Genomic DNA, 23,631 nt, shown 5'->3' with positions numbered 1-23,631 from the left:
CCTTGTTGAACGGCCTGACTTCCAGGATGTGTGTTTTCTTTCTCGACCGTCCCTCACGGTCACTTGTCCCTTGATAGAATTCTTGGTGAATCAGGTACCTTTGATGTTGTTCGCCTTATTCACTTTTGTTCTCGTATTGGCATCCATGGTGATATTTAGCACATTTTGAAATCCTGCACCATGGATGGTGCTAAATAGTATCCCCGGCTTGACACCTTTTGATAATCACTTCTGGATGTAAGGGAGAAACTTTGAATACAAGAAGCTTTAGACACAAGGGGGAACTTTGAGGGCACAAGGGAGAACCTTAGGGTAGAAAGCGGAACTTTGGATACAAGGGAGAAACTTTGGTCATGATCTATTAACTTTGGACACAATGAATCTAAAGCGTTATTCATAAATTGTAGAACATTTATAATAGGAAAGTTGACACAAAAGTAAAGCAGATCAATTACATGCCACCATAACAGCACCACAAGTAGACATTGTTATTATCAGAACCAGAACCTTAATTGGTAACAACTGAAACACATCATTTCAGTGCTGGCTGGACTAAACAGGTAAAATAGCAATCAGCGAACATGTTGAATGAAGGCTTAAGGGCCCCCCTTGAAGACTGCCTCCAGGACCACCCCCGTGAACATGTTGAATGAAGGGGGGGGGACCTCAATAAAAGCATAACTCGCATGAATACACTGGGGCTTCCTGTCCCCCCGACACAATTAGTCATTATTATTATTATTATTATTATTATTATTATTATTATTATTATTATTATTATTATTATTATTATTATTATTATTATTATTATTATTATTATTATTATTATTATTATTATTATTATTATTATTAAGTGAAACCAGCGACGCTTGACAAAATATGAAATATTGTAATTTACAAGTTTTTAGGCTGACATCAGTGACTCTAACAGTATGTATCATCAGTGACGCTAGCAGTATGTATCATCAGTGACGCTAACAGTATGTATCATCAGTGACGCTAGCAGTATGTATCATCAGTGACGCTAGCAGTATGTATCATCAGTGACGCTAGCAGTATGTATCATCAGTGACGCTAGCAGTATGTATCATCAGTGACGCTAGCAGTATGTATCATCAGTGACGCTAGCAGTATGTATCATCAGTGACGCTAGCAGTATGTATCATCAGTGACGCTAGCAGTATGTATCATCAGTGACGCTAGCAGTATGTATCATCAGTGACGCTAGCAGTATGTATCATCAGTGACGCTAGCAGTATGTATCATCAGTGACGCTAGCAGTATGTATCATCAGTGACGCTAGCAGTATGTATCATCAGTGACGCTAGCAGTATGTATCATCAGTGACGCTAGCAGTATGTATCATCAGTGACGCTAGCAGTATGTATCATCAGTGAAGTTAACAGTATGTATCATCAGTGACGCTAACAGTGTGTATCATCAGTGACGTTAACAGTATGTATCATCAGTGACGCTAGCAGTATGTATCATCAGTGACGCTAGCAGTATGTATCATCAGTGAAGTTAACAGTATGTATCATCAGTGACGCTAACAGTGTGTATCATCAGTGACGCTAGCAGTATGTATCATTAGTGACGCTAACAGTATGTATCATCAGTGACGCTAGCAGTATGTATCATCAGTGACGCTAACAGTATGTATCATCAGTGACGCTAGCAGTATGTATCATCAGTGACGCTAACAGTATGTATCATCAGTGACGCTAGCAGTATGTATCATCAGTGACGCTAGCAGTATGTATCATCAGTGACGCTAACAGTATGTATCATCAGTGACGCTAGCAGTATGTATCATCAGTGACGCTAACAGTATGTATCATCAGTGACGCTAGCAGTATGTATCATCAGTGACGCTAGCAGTATGTATCATCAGTGACGCTAACAGTATGTATCATCAGTGACGCTAGCAGTATGTATCATCAGTGACGCTAACAGTATGTATCATCAGTGACGCTAGCAGTATGTATCATCAGTGACGGTAGCAGTATGTATCATCAGTGACGTTAACAGTATGTATCATCAGTGACGCTAGCAGTATGTATCATCAGTGACGCTAGCAGTATGTATCATCAGTGACGCTAGCAGTATGTATCATCAGTGACGCTAACAGTATGTATCATCAGTGACGCTAGCAGTATGTATCATCTTTGACGCTAGCAGTATGTATCATCAGTGACGCTAAAAGTATGTATCATCAGTGACTCTAACAGTATGTATCATCAGTGACGCTAGCAGTATGTATCATCAGTGACGCTAACAGTATGTATCATCAGTGACGCTAACAGTATGTATCATAAGTGACGCTAGCAGTATGTATCATCAGTGACTCTAACAGTATGTATCATCAGTGACGCTAGCAGTATGTATCATCAGTGACGCTAGCAGTATGTATCATCAGTGACGCTAACAGTATGTATCATCAGTGACGCTAACAGTATGTATCATCAGTGACGCTAACAGTATGTATCATCAGTGACGCTAACAGTATGTATCATCAATGACGCTAACAGTATGTATCATCAGTGACGCTAACAGCATGTATCATCAGTGACGCTAACAGTATGTATCATCAGTGACGCTAACAGTATGTATCATCAGTGACACTAACAGTATGTATCATCAGTGACGCTAACAGTATGTATCATCAGCGGCGCTAATAGTGTGAATCATCAGTGACGTTAACAGTATGTATCAGTGACGCTAACAGTATGTATCATCAGTGACGCTAACATTATGTATCATCAGTGACGCTAACAGTATGTATCATCAGTGACGCTAACAGTATGTATCATCAGTGACGCTAACAGTATGTATCATCAGTGACGCTAACAGTATGTATCATCAGTGACGCTAACAGTATGTATCATCAGTGACGCTAACAGTATGTATCATCAGTGACGCTAACAGTATGTATCATCAGTGACGCTAACAGTATGTATCATCGGTGACGCTAATAGTATGTATCATCTGTGACGCTAACAGTATGTATCATCAGTGACGCTAACAGTAAGTATCATCGGCGACGCTAACGATATGTATCATCAGTGACGCTAACAGTATGTAACACCAGTGACGTTAACAGTATGTATCATCAGTGACACTAAAAGTATGTATCATCAGTGACACTAACAATATGTATCATCAGTGACGCTAACAATATGTATCATCAGTGACACCAACAGTATGTATCATCAGTGAAACTAACAGTATGTATCATCAGTGAAACTAACAATATGTATCATCAGTGACGCAAACAGCATGTACCATCATTGACACTACCAATATGTATCATCAGTGACACTAACAGTATGTATCATCAGTGACGCTAAGAGTATGTATCATCAGTGACACTAACAATATGTATCATCAGTGAAGCTAACAGTATCATCAGTGACACTAACAATATGTATCATCAGTGACGCTAACAGTATGTATCATCAGTGACACTAACAATATGTATCATCAATGACGCTAACAGTATGATAAAAGTATGTATCATCAGTGACACTAACAATATGTATCATCAGTGACGCTAACAATATGTATCATCAGTGACACTAACAGTATGTATCATCAGTGAAACTAACAGTATGTATCATCAGTGAAGCTAACAATATGTATCATCAGTGACGCAAACAGCATGTACCATCATTGACACTACCAATATGTATCATCAGTGACACTAACAATATGTATCATCAGTGACGCTAAGAATATATATCATCAGTGACACTAACAATATGTATCATCAGTGAAGCTAACAGTATCATCAGTGACACTAACAATATGTATCATCAGTGACGCTAACAGTATGTATCATCAGTGACACTAACAATATGTATCATCAATGACGCTAACAGTATGAATCATCAGTGACGCAAATATGTATCATCAGTGACGCTAACAATATGTGTCATCAATGACGCTAACAATATGTATCATCAGTGACGCTAACAATATGTGTCATCAATGACGCTAACAATATGTATCATCAGTGACGCTAACAATATGTGTCATCAATGACGCTAACAATATGTATCATCAGTGACGCTGACAATATGTATTATCAGTGACGCTAGTAATGATCAGTAATGCTAACAATATGTATCATCAGTGACGCTAACAGCATGTATCTTCAGTGACGCTAATAGTATGTATCATCAAGGACGATAACAGTATGTATCATCAATGAAGCTAACAATATGTATCATCAGTGACACTAGCAATATGTATCATCAGTGAAACTAACAATATGTATTATCAGTGACGCTAACAATATGTATTATAAGTGACGCTAACAATATGTATCATCAGTGACGCTATTAATGATCCGTGACGCTAACAATATGTATCATCAGTGACGCTAGTAATGATCCGTGACGCTAACAATATGTATCATCAGTGACGCTAGTAATGATCCGTGACGCTAACAATATGTATCATCAGTGACGCTAACAGCATTTATCATCAGTGACGCTAATAATATGTATCATCAAGGACGATAACAGTATGTATCATCAGTGACGCTAGCAGTATGTATCATCAGTGACGCTAGCAGTATGTATCATCAGTGACGCAAGCAGTATGTATCATCAGTGACGCTAGCAGTATGTATCATCAGTGACGCTAGCAGTATGTATCATCAGTGACGCTAGCAGTATGTATCATCAGTGACGCTAGCAGTATGTATCATCAGTGACGCTAGCAGTATGTATCATCAGTGACGCTAGCAGTATGTATCATCAGTGACGCTAGCAGTATGTATCATCAGTGACGCTAGCAGTATGTATCATCAGTGACGCTAGCAGTATGTATCATCAGTGAAGTTAACAGTATGTATCATCAGTGACGCTAACAGTGTGTATCATCAGTGACGCTAGCAGTATGTATCATCAGTGACGCTAGCAGTATGTATCATCAGTGACGCTAGCAGTATGTATCATCAGTGAAGTTAACAGTATGTATCATTAGTGACGCTAACAGTGTGTATCATCAGTGACGCTAGCAGTATGTATCATCAGTGACGCTAACAGTATGTATCATCAGTGACGCTAGCAGTATGTATCATCAGTGACGCTAACAGTATGTATCATCAGTGACGCTAGCAGTATGTATCATCAGTGACGCTAACAGTATGTATCATCAGTGACGCTAGCAGTATGTATCATCAGTGACGCTAGCAGTATGTATCATCAGTGACGCTAACAGTATGTATCATCAGTGACGCTAGCAGTATGTATCATCAGTGACGCTAACAGTATGTATCATCAGTGACGCTAGCAGTATGTATCATCAGTGACGCTAACAGTATGTATCATCAGTGACGCTAACAGTATGTATCATCAGTGACGCTAGCAGTATGTATCATCAGTGACGCTAACAGTATGTATCATCAGTGACGCTAGCAGTATGTATCATCAGTGACGGTAGCAGTATGTATCATCAGTGACGTTAACAGTATGTATCATCAGTGACGCTAGCAGTATGTATCATCAGTGACGCTAGCAGTATGTATCATCAGTGACGCTAACAGTATGTATCATCAGTGACGCTAGCAGTATGTATCATCAGTGACGCTAACAGTATGTATCATCAGTGACGCTAGCAGTATGTATCATCAGTGACGCTAAAAGTATGTATCATCAGTGACTCTAACAGTATGTATCATCAGTGACGCTAGCAGTATGTATCATCAGTGACGCTAACAGTATGTATCATCAGTGACGCTAAAAGTATGTATCATCAGTGACTCTAACAGTATGTATCATCAGTGACGCTAGCAGTATGTATCATCAGTGACGCTAACAGTAAGTATCATCAGTGACGTTAACAGTATGTATCATCAGTGACGCTAACAGTATGTATCATCAGTGACGCTAACAGTATGTATCATCAGTGACGCTAACAGTATGTATCATCAATGACGCTAACAGTATGTATCATCAGTGACGCTAACAGTATGTATCATCAGTGACGCTAACAGTATGTATCATCAGTGACGCTAACAGTATGTATCATCAGTGACGCTAACAGTATGTATCATCAGTGACGCTAACAGTATGTATCATCAGTGGCGCTAATAGTGTGAATCATCAGTGACGTTAACAGTATGTATCAGTGACGCTAACAGTATGTATCATCAGTGACGCTAACAGTATGTATCATCAGTGACGCTAACAGTATGTATCATCAGTGACGCTAACAGTATGTATCATCAGTGACGCTTACAGTATGTATCATCAGTGACGCTAACAGTATGTATCATCAGTGACGCTAACAGTATGTATCATCAGTGACGCTAACAGTATGTATCATCGGTGACGCTAATAGTATGTATCATCTGTGACGCTAACAGTATGTATCATCAGTGACGCTAACAGTAAGTATCATCGGCGACGCTAACGATATGTATCATCAGTGACGCTAACAGTATGTAACACCAGTGACGTTAACAGTATGTATCATCAGTGACACTAAAAGTATGTATCATCAGTGACACTAACAATATGTATCATCAGTGACGCTAACAATATGTATCATCAGTGACACTAACAGTATGTACCATCAGTGAAACTAACAGTATGTATCATCAGTGAAACTAACAATATGTATCATCAGTGACGCAAACAGCATGTACCATCATTGACACTACCAATATGTATCATCAGTGACACTAACAGTATGTATCATCAGTGACGCTAAGAGTATGTATCATCAGTGACACTAACAATATGTATCATCAGTGAAGCTAACAGTATCATCAGTGACACTAACAATATGTATCATCAGTGACGCTAACAGTATGTATCATCAGTGACACTAACAATATGTATCATCAATGACGCTAACAGTATGATAAAAGTATGTATCATCAGTGACACTAACAATATGTATCATCAGTGACGCTAACAATATGTATCATCAGTGACACTAACAGTATGTATCATCAGTGAAACTAACAGTATGTATCATCAGTGAAACTAACAATATGTATCATCAGTGACGCAAACAGCATGTACCATCATTGACACTACCAATATGTATCATCAGTGACACTAACAATATGTATCATCAGTGACGCTAAGAGTATGTATCATCAGTGACACTAACAATATGTATCATCAGTGAAGCTAACAGTATCATCAGTGACACTAACAATATGTATCATCAGTGACGCTAACAGTATGTATCATCAGTGACACTAACAATATGTATCATCAATGACGCTAACAGTATGAATCATCAGTGACGCAAATATGTATCATCAGTGACGCTAACAATATGTGTCATCAATGACGCTAACAATATGTATCATCAGTGACGCTGACAATATGTATTATCAGTGACGCTAGTAATGATCAGTAATGCTAACAATATGTATCATCAGTGACGCTAACAGCATGTATCTTCAGTGACGCTAATAGTATGTATCATCAAGGACGATAACAGTATGTATCATCAATGAAGCTAACAATATGTATCATCAGTGACACTAGCAATATGTATCATCAGTGAAACTAACAATATGTATTATCAGTGACGCTAACAATATGTATTATAAGTGACGCTAACAATATGTATCATCAGTGACGCTATTAATGATCCGTGACGCTAACAATATGTATCATCAGTGACGCTAGTAATGATCCGTGACGCTAACAATATGTATCATCAGTGACGCTAGTAATGATCCGTGACGCTAACAATATGTATCATCAGTGACGCTAGTAATGATCCGTGACGCTAACAATATGTATCATCAGTGACGCTAACAGCATTTATCATCAGTGACGCTAATAATATGTATCATCAAGGACGATAACAGTATGTATCATCAGTGACGATAACAGTATGTTTCATCAATGACGCTAGCAATATGTATCATCATTGGCGCTAATATGTATCATCAATACCGCTAACAATATGTATCATCAATGACGCTAACATTAAGTATCATCAATGAAACTAACAATATGTATCATCAATGGCGCTAACAATATGTGTCATCAATGACGCTAACAATATGTATCATCAGTGACGACAGCAATATATGTCATCATTGATGCAAACAATATGTATCATCAATGACGCTAACAGTATGTATCATAAGTGAAGCTAACAATATGTATCATCTGTGACACAAATAATATGTTTCATCAGTGAGGCTAACAATATGTGTCATCAGTGACACTAACAATATGTATCACAGGTGAAGATAACAGAATGTATAATCAGTGACGCTAACAATATGTATCATCAGTGAGGCTAACAACATGTATCATCAGAGGCTAACAATATATATCATCAGTGAGGCTAATATTATGTATCGTCAGTGACACTATCGGTATGTATCATCAGTGGCGCTAGCAGTATGTATCATCAGTGACGCTGACAGTATCATCAGTGATGCAACCAGTATGTATCATCAGTGACTAACAATATGTAACATCAGTGACGCTAACAATATGTATCATCAGTGACACTAACAGTATGTATCATCAGTGACGCTATCGGTATGTATCATCAGTGACGCAAACAGTATGTATCTTCAGTGACGCAAACAGTATGTATCATCAGTGACTAACAATATGTATCATCAGTGACGCTAAGATTATGTATCATCAGTGACGATAAAATATGTATCATCAATGATGCTAATAATATGTATCAGTGACACTAACAATATGTACCATCAGTGACGCTAACATTATGTATCATCATTGAAGCTAACAATATGTATCATCAGTGACACTCTATATGTATCATCAGTGAAGATAACAGTATGTATCAACAGTGACGTTAACAATATGTATCATCAGTGATGCAAACAGTATCATCATATGACACTAACAAAATGTATCATCAGTGACGCGAAAAACATGCATCATCAGTGACGCTAACAGTATGAATCATCAGTGACGCTAACAGTATGTATGATCTGTAACGCTAACAATATGTATCATCAGTCAACGTTAAAAGAATGTATCATCAGTGACGCTAACGATATGTATCATCAGTGACGCTAACGATATGTATCATCAGTGAAGCTAACAATATGTATCATCAGTGAAGTTAACAATATGTATCATCAGTGAAGCTAACAATATGTATCATCAGTGACGCTAACAGTATGTATCATCAGTGACGCTAACAGTATCATCTGTAACGCTAACGATATGTTTTATCAGTGACGTTAACAGAATGTATCATCAGTGACGCTAATGATATGTATCATCAGTGTAGCTAACAAAAAGTATCATCAGTGAAGCTAACAATATGTATCATCAGTGACGCTAACAGTATGTATCATCAGTGACGCTAACAGTATCATCTGTAACGCTAACGATATGTTTTATCAGTGACGCTAACGATATGTATCATCAGTGACGCTAACGATATGTATCATCAGTGTAGCTAACAAAAAGTATCATCAGTGAAGCTAACAATATGTATCATCATTGACGCTAATGATATGTATCATCAGTGAAGCTTGTGGGAAATCTAACTCACAATATTGTGATATAAGGATATTAATTAATTAAATCGAAATTCTCGAAGGACCACCCTTTTATTACTGAAAAGAGAAACAGATAAATAAAGTAATAAACTGGACTGAGATATCAGTGCCTATGGATGGTGTAATCTTCAAGAATTATTTATAGGGCATTAATGAACTGTAAGAATAAATATTACTCAAGAGTTAAATGTTCCCAAACTAAATTGTGGGTTAGTACTAAAAATCAAAGTATTTCTAATACACTTAATCGAAGCTGGTTCTTCCTCCAAAGGGGTTAGTAAGATATCCTTAGAAATATATCAGTATTAAATGCCATAAAAATATATGGTTAAATTCATAGCATACGTAAATGATATATAATTATGAGATATCATTAAATCTCAATAACAATCAAAATGATAGTATGTAAATTAGTAAGAAATTTCAGCCTCTTAGCTGGGACAGTGAACGGTAGCGCGGTTGTGGGGTCGCGTCATCTGGAACCTGCTGGAACACGTAACTCGCTAGCGTGGTGGAGGAGTTGATTTCTCTTCAGGCAGCTTCAACACACGCTGGAATTTCCAGAACAATGTAGGAATAGATTACTCTCTACTGAATATGTCATGATTAGACAAGAAAAGTGAATAAATTTAGTTCACTAGGGACGTACTTGTGTTCTGAGGAGGGAGCTCATCCTAACGACGAACTAAGGGTAAAGATTAAATGTAAAGAGCTCAATACACCAAATACTAAACCACTTAACCGTGTTGGTGTTCGCCGATGCAATCCTAGGATTGCTGATGTAGTAATTATGCACTCCAAAGCCAATTAATTGCAAAGGCCGATCGCGTAGCTTGCGAAAGCGTTTCCTCACTCTGAGTACTTGTTGCCGTCAAGAAGTCTCGTGGCCAAGTCTCTCCCTCCTCCTCCCTCGATCCTTCTCGCCCGCGCATGCGTGCTCATGTTTCAGTAGATATGGAAAATTCTTTACCTTATGAATATTCTACTTGATGAATTAATGAGAATAAGGTTGCAATTATTGGGAGTTAGATATTATTTAAATTCTTGTCAAATAGTAATTCTTATTAAACGAGAAATGGAGAGAAAATTCTGCTTCTTCCATGTTAATTTAAGATAACAGATATACTGTTATGAAGTGATCTTTTAGCTGATAACACGTTGTTATTAGATCACTAGTGGTTATATTGTCAGTTACTAATTGTTGTTAAGAATACTGACAGAAGTTGAGAAAATTATTCAATTCTCTGGCATGTGAATCCTATTAATACCTCTGGTGGGTATTACCTGATGCAATACCGCCATCCTAAGTAGGAAGAATTTGGTAAATGACGCTCAGAAAGGAAAATATTAATTTCTGTTACTTCTACAAATTAGTAGGATTAATAACTGCTATACCTAGGATACAATGGTAAATAAATGTTGGTTTATTTCCAACAAAGCTAACAATATGTATGATCAGTGAAGATAACGATATGTATCATCAGTGGCGATAACAGTATGTATTATCAGTGGCGCTAACAGTAAGTATCATCAGTAACGCTAAGAGTATGTATCATCAGTGAAGTTAACAATATGTGTCATCAGTGACGTTAACAGCATGTATCATCAGTGACGTTAACACTATGTATTATCAGTGACGCTAACGATATGTATCATCAATGACGTTAACAGTATGTATCATCAGTGACGCTAACAATATGTATCATCAGTGACGCTAACTGTGTATAATCAGTGAAGCTAACAGTATGTATTATCAGTGACGCTAACAATATGTATCATCAGTTATGCTAACAATTTGTATCATCAGTGACGCTCAAAGTATGTGTCATCAGTGACGCTAATGATATGTATCATCACTGACGCTAACAGTATGTATCATCAGTTTTTTTTCCACTACAGACGTGGCCACACATTTACAATGCTAACCAGCATATATACATTTTTCTCTGTCCTCCATGGACAGGGTTAGAGATGTGTTAAACATACAGTTCAAGGGTTTATTGAACAATCAACCACAGAAGGTGATTCGGTGCTTTTAAAATGCTAAGCTAACCTACATACGTAAATACATAGATACACAGATTTACGTATGCCCTACATAGTGTGCGATGTGTCTTTTACATAGTGTCATTAATATGCATTTACAAAGGTGAAATGTAAGTCTGATCAGTTTCTAGATATACTTTATACACATACATATATATTCACACACACATATTCGTTCATTTACATATATACATACATATATACTCACACATGTATCATCAGTGATCATCAGTATCATCAGTGACGCTAATAACATGTGTCATCAGTGACGCTAATAACATGTGTCATAAGTGACGCTAACAATATGTGTCATCAGTGAAACTAACAATATGTATCATCAGTGACGCTAACAAAATGTATCATCAGTGACGCAAACAATATGTAACACCAGTGACGTTAACAATATGTATTATCAGGTATGCGAGCAATGATCAGTGATGCTAAAAATATGTATCATCAGTGACACTAACAATAAGTATAATCAGTGACCCTAATATGTATCATTAGTGACGCTAACAAAATGTATCATCAGTGAAGCTTAAAATATGTATCATTAGAGACGCTAGCAATAATCAGTGACGCTAACAATATGTATCATCAGTGACACTAAAAATATGTATCATCAATGACCCTAATATGTATCATTAGTGACGCTAACAATATGTATCATCAGAGACGCTAGCAGTATGTATCATCAGTGACGCTAATAGTGTATATCATCAACGAAGCTGACAATATGTATCATCAATAACGTTATCAGTATGTATAATTAGTGACGCTAGCAATGAGCAGTGATTCTAAAACTATGTATCATCAGTGACGCTAACAATATGTATCATCAGTGACGCTAACAATATGTATCATCAGGACGCTAACAATATGTATCATCAGTGACGCTAACAATATGTATCACCAGTGACGCTAACAATATGTATCACCAGTGACGCTAACTGTGTGTATCATAAGTTACGCTAACAGTATGTATCAGTGATGAAAAAGTATGTATCATCAATGATGCTAACAATATTTATCGTCAGTGTCACTAACAATATGTATCATCAGTGATGCTAGCAATGATCAGTGACGCTAACAGTATGTATCATCAGTGACGCTAACAATATGAATCATCAGTGACGCTAACAGTATGTATCATCAGTGATGCTAACAATATATATCATCAGTGAAGATAACAGTATGTATCATTAGTGACGCTAACAATATGTATCATCAGTGACACTAACAATATGTATCATCAGTGACACTAACAATATGTATCATCAGTGAAGATAACAGTATGTATCATTAGTGACGCTAACAATATGTATCATCAGTGACACTAACAATATGTATCATCAGTGACACTAACAATATGTATCATCAGTGACACTAACAATATGTATCATCAGTGAAGATAACAGTATGTATCATTAGTGGCGCTAACAATATGTATCATCAGTGACACTAACAATATGTATCATCAGTGACACTAACAATATGTATCATCAGTGAAGATAACAGTATGTATCATTAGTGACGCTAACAATATGTATCATCAGTGACACTAACAATATGTATCATCAGTGACACTAACAATATGTATCCTCAGTGTAGATAACAGTATGTATCATTAGTGACGCTAACAATATGTATCATCAGTGACGCTAACAATATGTATCATCAGTGATGCTAGCAATGATCAGTGACGCTAACAGTATGTATCATCAGTGACTATAGCAGTGTGTGTATCATCAATGAAGCTAATAACATGTATCATTAGTGACACTAACAATATGTATCATCAGTGACGCGAAAAATATGTATCATCAGTGACGCTAACAGAGTGTATCATCAGTGACGCTAACAGAGTGTATCATCAGTGATGCTAACAATATGTATCATCAGAGACGCTATTAGTATGTATCATCAGTGACGCTAACAATATGTATCATCAGTGACGCAAACAGTATGTACCTTCAGTGACGCTAACAATATGTATCATCAGTGACGCTAACAATATGTATTATCAGTGACGCTAAATATATGTATCATCAGTGATGCTAACAATATGTATCATCAGTGACGCTAACAATATGTATCATCCATGACACTAACAATATGTATCATCAGTGACAACAGTATCATCAGTGACGCTAACAATATGTATCATCAGTGACGCTAGCAATATGTATCATCAGTGACGCTAACAATATGTATCATCAGTGACGCTAACAATATGTATCATCAGTGACGCTAACAATATGTATCATCAGTGACGCTAACAATATGTATCATCAGTGACGCTAACAATATGTATCATCAGTGACGCTAACAATATGTATCATCAGTGACGCTAACAATATGTATCATCAGTGACGCTAACAATATATGTCATCAGTGACGCTAACAATATGTATCATCAGTGACGCTAACAATATGTATCATCAGTGACACTAACAATATGTATCATCAGTGACACTAACAATATGTATCATCAGTGAAGATAACAGTATGTATCATTAGTGACGCTAACAATATGTATCATCAGTGACGCTAACAATATATGTCATCAGTGACGCTAACAATAAGTATCATCAGTGACGCTAACAATATGTATCATCAGTGACACTAACAATATGTATCATCAGTGACACTAACAATATGTATCATCAGTGAAGATAACAGTATGTATCATCAGTGACGCTAACAATATGTATCATCAGTGACGCTAACAATATGTATCATCAGTGACGCTAACAATATGTATCATCAGTGACGCTAACAATATGTATCATCAGTGACGCTAACAATATGTATCATCAGTGACGCTAACAATATGTATCATCAGTGACGCTAACAATATGTATCATCAGTGACGCTAATAATATGTATCATCAGTGACGCTAACAATATATGTCATCAGTGACGCTAACAATATGTATCATCAGTGACGCTAACAATATGTATCATCAGTGACACTAACAATATGTATCATCAGTGACACTAACAATATGTATCATCAGTGAAGATAACAGTATGTATCATTAGTGACGCTAACAATATGTATCATCAGTGACACTAACAATATGTATCATCAGTGACACTAACAATATGTATCAGCAGGGAAGATAACAGTATGTATCATTAGTGACGCTAACAATATGTATCATCAGTGACACTAACAATATGTATCATCAGTGACATTAACAATATGTATCATCAGGGAAGATAACAGAATGTATCATCAGTGACGCTAACAGTATGTATCATCAGTGACTATAGCAGTGTGTGTATCATCAGTGAAGCTAATAACATGTATCATTAGTGACACTAACAATATGTATCATCAGTGACGCGAAAAATATGTATCATCAGTGACGCTAACAGAGTGTATCATCAGTGACGCTAACAGAGTGTATCATCAGTGATGCTAACAATATGTATCATCAGAGACGCTATTAGTATGTATCATCAGTGACGCTAACAATATGTATCATCAGTGACGCTAACAATATGTATCATCAGTGACGCTAACAGTATGTACCTTCAGTGACGCTAACAATATGTATCATCAGTGACGCTAACAGTATGTACCTTCAGTGACGCTAACAATATGTATCATCAGTGACGCTAACAATATGTATCATCAGTGACGCTAACAATATGTGTTATCAGTGACGCTAAATGTATGTACCATCAGTGCCGCTAAATATATGTATCATCAGTGATGCTAACAATATGTATCATCAGTGACGCTAACAATATGTATCATCAGTAACGCTAACAATATGTATCATCAGTGATGCTAACAATATGTATCATCAGTGACGCTAACAATATGTATCATCAAAGACGCTAACAATATGTATCATCAGTGACGCTAACAATATGTGTCATCAGTGACGCTAACAATATGTATCTTCAGCGACACCAAGTATTCAGCAGGTGAAGATGGGCTTGGAGAATGAGAATGTGTGTAGCCAGTAATGTAGGAGAGGTGTAGCGGGCTTTGCTACACCTCTTAATGATACAGTATAAACTACAGTCTTGTTTTTTATCTACTTTAATTAATGATATTTATTGTGTATGATTTAATAATATTATTATTATTAGATTTGTATTATTATTGATAAAATCAAGAGCCATGAGGTGAACACACTTGGTACTACCCGCACACGCCCTGCACCACTACCCCATGACATTGTCAAAAGGCATGCAACCTGGGATTCAGCTGAATCCTGTAGGACGGTCCTGAGGCTTCCATTGACTTCTAATCACGGATTTAACGCATTCCTGGCTTGCACTCTGACTGTGGTCCATGAACTCTGGTCGTGGTCCATGCACTCTGGCTGAAGTCCATGCACTCTGGCTGTGGTCCATGCACTCTGGCTGTAGTCCATGCACTTTGGCTATGGTTCATGCACTCTGGCTGTGGTCCATGCACTCTGGCTGTGGTCCATGCACTCTGGCTGTGGTCCATGCACTTTGGCTATGGTTCATGCACTCTGGCTGTGGTCCATGCACTCTGGCTGTGGTCCATGCACTCTGGCTGTGGTCCATGCACTCTGGCTGTGGTCCATGCACTCTGGTTGTGGTCCATGCACTCTGGCTATGGTTCATGCACTCTGGCTGTGGTCCATGCACTCTGGCTGTGGTACATGCACTCTGGCTGTGGTCCATGCACTTTGGTTGTGGTCCATGCACTCTGGTTGTGGTTTATGCACTCTGGTTGTGGTCCATGCACTCTGGCTGTGGTCCATGCACTCTGGCTGTGGTTCATGCACTCTGGCTGTGATCCATGCACTCTGGCTGTGATCCGTGCTCTCTGGCTGTGGTCCATGCACTCTGGCTGTGGTCCATACACTCTGGCTGTGATCCATGCACTCTGGCTGTGGTCCATGCACTCTGGCTCTGGTTCATGCACTCTGGCAGTGGTTCATGCACTCTGGCTGTGGTCCATGCACTCTTACTGTAGTTCATGCACTCTGGCTGTGGTCCATGAACTCTGGTCGTGGTCCATGCACTCTGGCTGAAGTCCATGCACTCTGGCTCTGGTTCATGCACTCTGGCAGTGGTTCATGCACTCTGGCTGTGGCCCATGCACTCTGACTGTAGTTCATGCACTCTGGCTGTGGTCCATGAACTCTGGTCGTGGTCCATGCGCTCTGGCTGAAGTCCATGCACTCTGGCTGTGGTCCATGCACTTTGACTGTGGTCCATGCACTCTGGCTGTGGTCCATGCACTCTGACTGTAGTCCATGCACTCTGGCTGTGGTTCATGCACTCTGGCTGTAGTCCATACACTCTGGCTGTGGTCCATGCACTCTGGCTGTGGTCCATGCACTCTGACTGTAGTCCATGCACTCTGACTGTGGTCCATGAACTCTGGCTGTGGTCCATGCACTCTGGCTGTGGTCCATGCACTCTGACTGTAGTCCATGCACTCTGGCTGTGGTTCATGCACTCTGGCTGTAGTCCATGCACTCTGACTGTGGTCCATGAACTCTGGCTGTGGTTCATGCACTCTGACTGTAGTCCATGCACTCTGGCTGTGGTCCATGAACTCTGGCTGTGGTCCATGCACTCTGACTGTAGTCCATGCACTCTGACTGTGGTCCATGAACTCTGGCTGTGGTCCATGCACTCTGACTGTAGTCCATGCACTCTGACTGTGGTCCATGAACTCTGGTTGTGGTCCATGCACTCTGGCTGTGGTCCATGCACTCTGACTGTGGTCCATGAACTCTGGCTGTGGTTCATGCACTCTGACTGTAGTCCATGCACTCTGGCTGTGGTCCATGAACTCTGGCTGTGGTTCATGCACTCTGGCTGTGGTCCATGCACTCTGGCTGTGGTCCATGAACTCTGGCTGTGGTCCATGCACTCTGACTGTAGTCCATGCACTCTGACTGTGGTCCATGAACTCTGGCTGTGGTCCATGCACTCTGGCTGTGGTCCATGCACTCTGACTGTGGTCCATGAACTCTGGCTGTGGTCCATGCACTCTGACTGTAGTCCATGCACTCTGACTGTGGTCCATGAACTCTGGCTGTGGTTCATGCACTCTGGCTGTAGTCCATGCACTCTAGCTGTGGTCCATGCACTCTGGCTGTGGTCCACTAGTTCTATCTCCAATGCTTCTCTTCAAATGCACAAAGAAAATCACATTAACGTGAGGAATCGATGAGAAAATAATTGAGAAATTGAATGAGAATATTGCTATTGAGCATGTAGTGGTCTAGGGCGTATGGTTGGGAGGACCAAGTGTGCAGGTTCGAATCCTTTTCAGGGATCCAACTGGTTTTCTCATTTAAACTTCACGTTAAAGTGATTTCATTGTGCAATATTATTATTATTACAACGGTAATATATTGAATGAATAAAATACTGTACCTGACACAAACATTCACAGTGATGCGACGTATCAATATTTTCTCATTGATATATCACGCCATTGTGGTTTCTGTGTGTTGTGAAGTGTATGGGTGAGAACACCATTACCCTCAGGCCTCAGTGTAGGCAGGATATTCATAAAATCCTGGTTGTGGTACCGGTTTGGGGCCTCCAGAACCTGCCTGTGAGTTCAGCAGAGTTCTGGGATAAGTGTCCTTTGTCCTATGGTGGCCGAGTGGGTTTAGGCAGGTGTCTGGGAATCACTAGAACGGCGGTTCAAGTCACCTCATTGCACTAATTTATTTTCGCATGCTGTATATATTGTCGCAGGTCGCGGACGCGCGTGTCGTGGTGCAGGTCGCGAGAGTGCAGGGACCCAGCCTCCTACTGCTCCAGCCTCCACCATGACCTGCTCCTCCTCCCGCGCCTCCGTCACCTCTTCCCACACAGGTCAGACACCGACATTCTCTCTGCTCACATAAAAAGTGGTTGCAAAGTTGTGCACCAGCTCCTGAGACCCATCTTTAATGTCCTCATTTCAATTCTTACTTAGATCGTAGTAACTGTTCTGATATTCGTCAGGTTTGAATATGTTATTCTTTACGTCATCAGCGGCAGACGGTGAACTGTTAAACAATGGATCGTCCGCTGATCCACAAAGCCGTCTTCCTCTCATCTAATATTGACTATTTGATCCCTCCCAGTTTATTTTTGCTTGCCACTCGCCTGGGGTATATGATCCCCATGTTGTTGATTACCTCTGGAACTCTCCAAGACTTCATGTTTAGATTAAATTTCCTAACTACATAGATCCAAGATTTATTGGGAGAGGAAAATACTAAAGATCAATGTTTACTTTAATCAATTATTTTATGGATTTATTTATATACAAGAAAGTACATTGGGTTGTGAGAGTACATAATAATATATGTGTTGTTGCATTCTTGCAAAGATAATAACATGCATAGCGTTTCAGGCAGGTCTTTAAACTATCAAATAAAGGTAATATTGTTATTGGGAACATTGTAGCAAAATCTGAGTTTACCATTATAACTACAATATAAATTGATGGGAGTGATTACACTGGTATGTGAAGTACCATACATTAAAATCTAAAATTAGGGGAATATGTAGCACAAAATGTTTGTTGGTATATTTGGGTACTTTTTAGGTACTTTTTGGTTTTACCTTTGAACAAAGCATCGGTTCGACAATATTTTAATTCATTAGGGAGTGAGTGTAGCTTCCGCAGTGCAACCTGTCCTCTTAAAAAGAAAGTCCTGGGTGGTGTGTCCAAGACCTGGCCCCGTGGTTTTGTGCCTGGTGTCGCGGGCACAAAACCAGGGGGCCACGTGTTAATGGTGTTGTGGGAAAATCCTAGCAGGCATTCATTTATTTTTATTATAATTTTTGTTAACTTCAATATTGAATTATTATGATTTTAAGCGGACTGTATATTTGATTCAGCCTGATGTCAGAACTTATCTGCACATAGTTTGGAGGGATATTTACAACATATACCACAATGAGTGGATACATATTAAGTTGTAAATATTTACCTCTAGCTAAATATAAATTATACCACATTTGGTGGCTTAAACTACTATTATCATTGATTTTAGTTATCTACTGTGTTAAATAAAAGAAACTGAGGCCTTAGCTGTTTGGTTGCTATGGCCTGATTAGGCTGTGTGTGGTTCTTCCAACATCTGTTTAGGGTGTGGCTACATGTGGTCCAGGGGCCTTGTAATGGCGTCTGTGTACTAGCTAGGGTAGCAAGAAACATCACAGTTTATGTTGGCCAGCACACTGATGTCTCCAAGTCACAAACTTACCTGTAAAAAGTTAGGGCTTAATAATGGCTCCATTAACATATAAAGTACAGGTGTGACATGAAATATTTAGCTGTTGCTGAGTAAACCACTACTCACTCTGTTTCGGGGTTTAAACCCCTCTCATAACTGGCAAGTTTAAATCTAAATTTAAAAGGCCTCGTAAAATTAGAAATACAAACCAGATACTCAAGTGCTCTCTTAGTTGAAGTAGAGGTCGCTGTGGCTGGATCACTGTTGGGCGGTCTCTTGCAGTGCCGTGTAAGCGTACTGTAAGAAGACATTCTGCTCCTTCCTCTTTGTTTAGGAAACCCCCACTGGATTTTGAAGAAGCCATAAACAGTATGCCTATGCACTCTGCACCAGGCCCGGATTCTTGGAATTCCATATTCATCAAGAACTATAAAAAACCACTATCGCAGGCCCTCCACATTCTGTGGAGACAAAGCCTAGACACTGGTGTTATCCCTGATATACTAAAACAGCAGAGATAGCACCACTTCATAAAGGAGGAAATAAGGCACAGGCAAAAAATTACAGACCGATAGCACTAACATCGCACATCATAAAAAATTTTGAGAGTGCTAAGAAGTAAGATCACAAAATACATGGAATCACAGCATCTCCATAACCCCGGACAACATGGTTTCAGAACAGGGAGCTTTTGCCTGTCGCAGTTGCTGGACCACTATCTGCTCAGGTTCAGCTGCTGAACCTCACACAGCTCGTTCGCCTGTGTGGAGAGAGTCACACGTGGTGTCTGGTCCGCGAATAACCTCAATTACCTCGAGACATTGAAGTGTTACGGAGACAAGAAACATAGTTTTTTGTCACAGGAGTGTACGTAAACGCAGTGATCAAGTGTATAGTGAGCTCCTACAGCGGTAGAGCAATTAAGAAAGCAAAAATAAGGTAAAGTGGCAAGATCAGTGTGTACCGATGAGTCAGCCTAGCCACCCAGCCTAGCCAGGACCTACGATTTGCTTGCTGAGTAATGTGTTGTGAAGCGGATTGTAGCATACATAGTGATTGATCCCCCGAAGTGTGTGCACCGTTTAGGATCGTATACTAAGTGCACATAGTGGTGACGACCAGTGAGGAAGATAGGAACGAATGTTACCAGGAGCACGTGGAGACAACAGTAGCACGTGGAGACAACATTGATACCAGGGAGAGGAGTGGACAGGCGACCAACCCTGTCATAAGGACATCTCTTCAAACTCACCTTGGCGTGCTTGCTCGGGGAGACCTGACGGTAGGTACCCCTCTCTAGGTCATCAATAAGGTGTACAGAGTGACTTAAAATAATTAATTTACAGTAGGTCTCAATATCTCAAATATACAACTCCGTGTGGCTCACTTGGGTACGGGGCTTGACATATGCTACCCTGGTGACCGCTCACCCATCCTCCCCCTACACCTTCCCACTCCTTACACTGTCCCAAGCACTCGCTGGCCAGGCCTTGAGCTGAGAGGATGTGCGCGCCTCCTCTCCCTCTTTGGGTCAAGTCCCTCGTCCCCAACCTTGTGCTGTGATCACCAGGACCTAGATTCAGGAAGCTCTGTGTATTTCTTCGTAAGTGGGTTTGCTACGAAGGTTCCTAAGTATGCCCTAAGAAGATGCTTAGGTGCGATTCAATAAGGTATACTTAGGAAGAAAATTGTTGGTTCACCTGCGTGCCGATAGAGGTCACTACTGTGTTTTGTTTGGCCAATCAGAGAGCAACAACATTCTTCATATTGAAGATTTAGCGCTGGTTTATCGGAGCTCTACTGCCTCCTATTTACGTCGAATTTTCTTATAAAATTAGTATATTTCGAAGTAAAACAATGTTTTTTCAACTTCTACAGCCAGCACCGACATTGTAGTAAACAAATATGTTACATTTGTTGTTTACCTACGTAATTCTAAGAGATACTGTGTAGCTTTTTTTGCACAATTTTTAATGCACAATTAAATTGTGCATTATGTCTCAATTTTTCACTTCCTTGGATATACTGTACAGTACAAAAAGATAGGATAAAAATAAACCAGTAATATTTCTTTCATTATATTTTTCATTTAAATAACTGCATCAATATTTTTACAGCTGACAGGATTTGTTTTCCCATACAGGTGCATTATTTGTTAAAAAAAATTTGGTTTATTGTTACACACAATGGTGCTACATAGCCTTCCCAGCTTGGTGCCTTCTTTTAATACTTACTGATTAAAAAATAAATAATAAATACATTTTATTCAGGAAAAGTACATACAGTTGATTTACAAACATAATGTTGGATCTATAGGCAGAGCTAGTACATACAATACCTAAAGCCACTAATACTCATAGCATTTCGGGCAAGGTGTGGGGGGAAAAAAACACAGACTAAAACTTAATAGTAATCGGGATTAGGTATAAATTGTGTTGAAAGAAGGAATAAAAAATACAAAAAGGGGGTTAACATAGCATAAATCAGCAATTGCACATGTTGGTGAACAGCGTTGTTTAAAAAATAGCAAGACATGGGTTGACATTTAGGAGGTAAGTTAGGTTACATGGAGTTAATTAGGCAGTACTTGGTTTAACTCTTAAACTGGTTGAGAGAGGTACAGCCTTTGACATGATTCGGGAGGTCATTCCACATTCTGGGTCCCTTGATTTGTAGAGCACTTCTAGTTTGGTTACACACAGCCAAATTGAGTAACAGGAAGAGGTCTTGGACACAAATTTGTTCCATGCTAAATGTAGAGGAATCACCTGAGTATTCCTCAAATAAAATAAGTTGCCTCAGCTTATAAGGTAAATAAAATAAGCATTTCTCAAATAAGTAGCTGCCTCACCTCACTGCCTTACTGCTACATAGCCTTCCCGGCATGGTGCCTTCTTTTGATAATTACTTGTTCCACACCCAAATTGTATAACAGGAAGAGGTCTTGGACCCCTACTTCCCTCTCTCTTTTTTAATAGTCTATATAGTCATAATTATAGCTTTAAGTATTCAATGAATAAAGTTTTTGACATTTTTACCCTTTTCCTTACCTAACATCATTTGTGCAGCATATTTTTATTTTATGTCTCACCCAGATTTAATTTCAAAATAAAACCAAACTAAATAAATTAGAAATGGGTATGTATAGCTAAGGTACACCCTTACTACTAGGTGAACAGGGGCATTTGGTGATAGTAAATGATCCCATCAGGCAGGGCTCATCACCTTCTCTCATATTTCATGTTCACCAGTGTTTATTTACTTAATAACTACTGGTATAATATCTTGCTATTATAAAACTAATTCTACTATCATCAAACACATATTTACTTCAAGTTTCAAGCAGAGAATGCATATATAACTAACACGAAGGACTCCTCTTCACTAGATTCACCAGCTATAATATTTTGGTCATGTTCCAATATCATAAATCGATCCCAGTGTTATGTAGTAGAGAAAAAATGACTTATATCCAGTTTACGTAAAGCTACGAGTGGTCGAAACCACACTTAAATCCCGGAATGAACTTACGAAGGTTTTTCCACTTAGGGTAGTTAATTGAATACGGACGTAGCCGCCACGAAGGCGCTAAGACGGAAAACGCTCTTAGCTAAGAGGAAAAACCTTCGTAAGTACCTTCCTGAATCCGGCCCCAGGGCGGTATCGTCACAATACTACTGTGCTGCTGAGTGTTCCAACACTGTTGCATAAGTCACTAGTATCAAAGGAACCCTAGAGTGAACTAGGGAGTGGTGCCTGAGGTCGGAGGCAGGCTAGCCTGCCCCCTCCGCTCCCTTAGGGGAAGCCTACCAAACATTAGTGTTTGATGCATTGCTGGTGCTAATAACACAG

General features: G+C 39.3%; 1 protein-coding gene across 1 annotated transcript in view; it reads left to right on the top strand.

Annotated features, from left to right (window-relative positions):
- The window catches only part of LOC123760893 (uncharacterized), a 177,961-nt gene that overhangs the window by 91,129 nt on the left and 63,201 nt on the right, over nt 1-23,631 (top strand). The window contains exon 5 of the mRNA XM_045746700.2: nt 18,305-18,424. Coding sequence (XP_045602656.2) covers nt 18,305-18,424 — 120 coding nt within the window. The remainder of the gene's footprint in view (nt 1-18,304; nt 18,425-23,631) is intronic.

This window comes from Procambarus clarkii, chromosome 3 (assembly GCF_040958095.1).
Source record: "Procambarus clarkii isolate CNS0578487 chromosome 3, FALCON_Pclarkii_2.0, whole genome shotgun sequence".
NCBI classification, from domain to species: domain Eukaryota; kingdom Metazoa; phylum Arthropoda; class Malacostraca; order Decapoda; family Cambaridae; genus Procambarus; species Procambarus clarkii.
Note: the sequence above shows the minus strand (reverse complement) of the source record. Positions and strands in the feature narration are given on the sequence as shown.